The 5435-nt window shown below is 39.1% G+C and overlaps 1 protein-coding gene across 1 annotated transcript; it reads left to right on the plus strand.

Annotated features, from left to right (window-relative positions):
- The first annotated feature begins 2343 nt into the window (after positions 1-2343).
- On the plus strand, positions 2344-3285 carry LOC101999486 (olfactory receptor 145-like). Its single transcript, XM_005347072.2, has one exon. The coding sequence runs from the start codon at positions 2344-2346 to the stop codon at positions 3283-3285; it is 942 nt and encodes a 313-aa protein (XP_005347129.1).
- Positions 3286-5435: the final 2150 nt, after the last annotated feature.

Below are 5435 nucleotides of genomic sequence, written 5' to 3' on the forward strand. Positions count from 1 at the left end.
TGAGTTATTGTGGTCATTGTTGGACTCCTTGGTTAGTGATTTTCCTTCTATTACTTTCTGTAAGGCTGGATTTGTGGCTATGTATTGTTTAAATTTGTTTTTATCCTGGAAAATTTTATTTTCTCCATTTATAGTGAACAAAAGCTTGGCCGGGTATAGTAGTCTGGGCTTACATCCATGGTCTCTCAGTTTCTGAAGTACATCTATCCATCTTCTGGCTTTCATGGTTTCCATGGAGAAGTCAGGTGTAAGTCTGGTAGGTTTACCTTTATAAGTAACTTGGCCTTTTTCCTTTGCAGCTCTTAATATTCTTTCCTTTTTCTGTATGCTTTGTGTTTTGATTATTATATGGCAAGGGTTTGTTTTTTTTTTTGATCCAGCCTATTTGGTGTTCTGTATGCTTCTTGAACCTTCATAGGTATATCTTTCTTTAGGTTGGGAAAGTTTCATGAAGTCAATCTTTTCTACTTCTTGTTGATTAAGGTTTTCATGTCCTCCCGTTGTGAGGTAGCTGGTTTCTGTTGGCTTCATGTTGCTTTTCAGATTGTTGGGTGAATTCTTGCCTTGGCGCCTCCCCATCTCTTCCTCCAAATGCTCCCCTATGGATCTTCTTTTACTGGATCAGGTCTCCTTGCCCACTGATGTACCTTCCCAGTGCTGGCTCTCCCCAGTGATGGCTCTCCTGGTGCCAAGATCAGATCTCGTGCCCAATGCTGGCTCTCCTTTCACAGAAATCAGGTCTTCGTACTGGTTGGGTAGCTCGTAAACAAAGTGCCTACCTTGCTTGGTGCGCAGTCAGGCTATTGAAACAAAGGAACTCCCGCCCGCTTGGTTGCCCTGAGGATTCGGACCCAGCGCCCAGACAGGCTCAGCTGGGTGATGTTATGTGCCCAAAGAGGGCAGGGTGGCCGAAGTGGGGAGGGTTCTGGATGCAAGCTGGGTGGGATACGAGAAAGAGGCAGTATGCAGGGAGTAGAGGCCCTGCAGAGAGCCCAAGAAGGATAGGGGGTTGATTAACTTCTGAGTTCCCTGTCCCGGGCTGGTGCCGCGGGTTCAGAAACTCACCCCAATATTGGCTCTCCTGGTGCCGCGATCTAACAATGTTTTCACTATGTGTTTAAGGACCTCAGAAGTGGTTACAACTGTATGCATAAGATCGCTAGAAAATTAAGCTTGATAAAAATACAGTTTGAAGGGGAATGTGGCAGTGAATTTTACTTCTAGCAGAGGAACTCTTGGCAGTCGATGGCTGCTGTGAGAAACGTGGTCATTTTCAAGGATGTAGCACCCAAGAGGTTACACATTCTGAAGCAGATGGGCTCTATACGCATATAATACAGGTAATGAGGATTTAAGTTGGTGGGTTAAAGAAATTGAAAAGTAGAGAGGAAGTTAGAAGGGAATATGGTAGGAAGATAGAGAAACATTGGAAGGCAGGAAATCAGGGGTGAACTTCATCAAATATACTTTATATGTGTATAAAACTTTCAATCAATAACAACAAAACAAAATAACAGTGTATACCTGCAATAAGCCAATGCCATTACTATTGTGCTAGTTTGTAATCACCCAGCCTGACCTCTTGGGGAAAATACCTGGTAATCACAAGCTTTTCAATTTTTACTCAGGTCCCTAAGATTACAAAATCCTTGAACCCTCTTGGGTCATTATCTGGTGACTCTTGTGACATCAGTAGATTTTTTTTTGCCAAGCTTTGGGATAAAGAAGACATTCTGGGAAATGTCACTACTGGAAATCATGAAATACAACTCATGGTTTTCAGAATCTGGGGAATGAGGGCTCTGGATTACCGTTCCAAAATGAGTTTCCCTCATGACCAAACCAAAACTAGTAATAACAGAAAAGAGCATTGCTTCTCTAGGCTATTCACCTTATAGCTCATCAGTGGCATGTGTACTTGACATTCTGTGAGAACAGAAGTGTTACTAAGGTCACTTGTGAGTTCTCCAGGAAAAAAAGGTAAGCAAAGAATTGGATGCATGGTTTTTCCTCCCAAACTACCACTGAACAATTCAGTGTAGCTTGTCTCTTCTATGATGACCTCTGAGCCTGAATTGGGTGGTGGATTGTCAGGGTAGAAGAATATAGATGCTTCAGACCCAGGAATGGTCATTGGTGCTATGAATATTACACTCAAAGAAATGACCTTCCATTTATTAATTCTTATTTCTATACATAAACTCAAAAAAAACCACATAGAAAACAGAGGAACAGAGAAGTGTAAGCTTGGCATTATCATTTGATTCTGGTTCTTTTTCTCATTTTAGAGAAGGCTGCAATTTTATTTTAATGTAACCATTTATTGCTACTGTTCTCACAGATATGACCCAAGGAATGGCCTCAGAATATAACTCTTCAGTGAAGGAGTTTATTCTGCTGGGATTGACACAGCAGCCAGAGCTCCAGCTGCCTCTCTTCTTCCTCTTCTTGGGAATCTATGTGGTCTCCATGGTGGGGAACCTGGGCTTGATTGTTCTGATTGTTTTGAACCCTCACCTGCACACCCCCATGTACTACTTTCTCTTCAACCTTTCCTTCACAGATCTCTGCTACTCATCTGTCATCACACCCAAAATGCTGGTGAGTTTTGTGAAGCAGAACACCATCTCCCATGCTGAGTGCATGACTCAGCTCTTCTTCTTTGCCTTCTTTGTTATAGATGAATGTTATATTTTGACAGCCATGGCCTATGACAGATATGCTGCCATCTGTAAGCCCTTGCTCTATCAGGTTACCATGTCCTATCAGGTCTGCCACTTAATGACGATTGGTGTGTATGCGATGGGGTTTGTGGGTGCAATGGCCCACATAGTTTGTATGCTGAGACTGACCTTCTGTGATGGCAACATCATCAATCACTACATGTGTGATATTCCTCCTCTCCTGAAGCTCTCCTGCACAAGTACCTACATCAATGAACTGGTGGTTTTCATTGTTGTGGGTGTCAATGTAACAGTGCCCAGCCTGACTATCTTTATTTCTTACACCTTGATTCTTTCCAACATCCTTGGCATTCGTTCTGCTGAGGGTAGGTCAAAAGCCTTCAGCACCTGTGGCTCCCATGTTGTAGCTGTTTCTCTTTTCTTTGGCGCTGCAGCATTCATGTATTTTAAACCTTCAAGTGAATCTGTGGAAAATGATAAAATATCTACCATATTTTATACAATTGTGGGCCCAATGTTGAATCCTTTCATCTATAGTATCAGAAATAAGGATGTTCACATTGCACTTAGAAAAACTTTGAAGAAAAGTGCATTTACCTAAGCAGAATCTGTATTGATTTTGGAAGTAAATCTTGGTACACATGCAGATTACAACTAGAGAGAGTAGCAGAGGAACTGCTCATTGGTAGAGCATTTGCTTACAAACATGGTGCCCTGTAATTTGACCCATTATATAGAAGAACTTCAATGGGTACAATAATTAAAATAACATAAAACTTAACAACGAAGAAAATAGTATAGAATTTAAATTATTTAACATTATTCAGAATTGTTAATTATCAAAGATAAACTGAAGTAAAAAGAGTAAAGGATGATTAATTCATCACCTTTTAGGGCAGAGTATACAGTTTATTTTATATTTTTCCAGAATCAAATGTATCTTGTGTCAATATTGAAACTGAACAAACTCAGTTGTGTAGCCATATACCAGTACAGTACACTCTAGGCTCAGAAATCACAAGGAGATAAGTATAAAGCACCATATGATACTATACTCAGAATCAATAAGGTCAATTGTGTATTTTTTACTATCTTTGCAGTTTGTGTAGTTGGGTAATAATGTCCAGGCCTTCTTGCCTGTTGGGCTCATCCATTGATCTGTATCTTAAAGACAACTGTGATATCTTTGTCTGGGGTCCATCTAGAAGTCTTACATTGCTGTACCACCAAGAAAAAAAATCAGTAGTCTTAGAGACAGTGTCTCATTTAATCAGTTAGTAACTCCCTGGGGATATTTGTGGGAAAGTTCATGTTAAGAGGTCTTATTTTTTTTTTCTCAGAGGGTTAATATAAGAAGTAGAAATGTCTTTTTTACTCTGGTTATTTCTCTTTAGTTTTAAATCAGTTTGGGAAAGAGCAGTGATAATTCTGTTAAAATTTGTGTGCTTGAAGGCTGAAAATGAAACTCTTTAGATCATTCATGATAAAGGGAACCAATATTAAGTTTTCATATCATGGACTTGAGGGCAGGTATGTGAATATATGGATCTGTTATATCTTCATTGGGAAGAATCTGACTAAGCAAATTTACTAGCTATTGGTAGAGGGATTTTTCTTTTACTCAAATAAATCATATAATCTGAATTTATTAGCAGTCAGTTCTTTTCATTTAATAATTTCCACTGTCATCTGTCTCAGAATGCTATGTACAATGATGCTTTTTGTTGAAGTAACAAATATAAACTGAACATGTATTCTATTCTACAGATCAAAATATGTAGCCCTTGTCAAACATTAAAATCACAGCCAGACATAATGCAGAGTAAGGGTCTAAATGGGACACTTCATCCAGTCTCTCTCCTAATAGTTCAGGGAATCTCAAGAAAGAGGGAAGGAGCCGATGGACTAGAGGAACAAGAAATAATAGAGGACCTCCCAAAAAAACACAGGACACTGAATCAACTAAGCAAAGCACATATGGGCTCACAGAAACTGAAGGGGGGAAGCATGCCTCTTGCAGGGATCTGCACCAGGTCCTCAGTGTGTGTGTTATAGCTGTTAGCTTGGTGTTTTTGTGGGCTTCCTAATTGTGGGAACAGGTATGTCTTTGACTTTTTTTGTTTACTCTTGGGACTCCTTTCCTTCTATTGGTTTACATTGTCCAGCTTTGTTGGGAGGGATAACAAATTAAAATATGTATATATGTATATCTGTATAGAAATATGAAGATACTTGTGAACTCAGAACTCTACAGATTAGAAGGATAATAAAAAATAATATTGCTTCTGTAAGTTTGTGTCAGAAAAAAATGATACACAATCACTTGAACAAATGTTCTTGTACTGATAACAGCTGCCTTATTATTTTGGGTTGGCTGGTAGGAAGGACTCCTTCAGAGGAGGCAGGTGGCCTTTCTGAAGGCAAGGTTGCCTGCTGAACACCTAAACATAAGGATGGGATGAGCAGCATTTCGGATACGGGGACATTATCATGAAGATTGATCTGGAAACATGAATGCTATGGAAGAAGCAGAAAAGCATGTATACAAGTGTGAAAAATGATTAGTAAATGAGGTTGAATTGGGACTTTGTAAGAGAAAAAAATGAATGTCAAGAAGCACAATAAAATTCTAGGTAATATCAAATATACATTGGACTTTATTTTCTTCCTTCCTTCATATTCTGAAGCTCAGTCAATTCACTTACAAGCAATATGTAGTAAAATTTATAAAACAACAAATTTTAATAACAA

Source organism: Microtus ochrogaster, chromosome 5, assembly GCF_000317375.1.
Source record: "Microtus ochrogaster isolate Prairie Vole_2 chromosome 5, MicOch1.0, whole genome shotgun sequence".
Taxonomy (NCBI): Eukaryota; Metazoa; Chordata; class Mammalia; order Rodentia; family Cricetidae; genus Microtus; species Microtus ochrogaster.

Coding starts and splice junctions, on each gene's coding strand:
- LOC101999486 (XM_005347072.2), top strand. CDS start 2,344: ATGACCCAAGGAATGGCCTCAGAATATAACTCTTCAGTGAAGGAGTTT.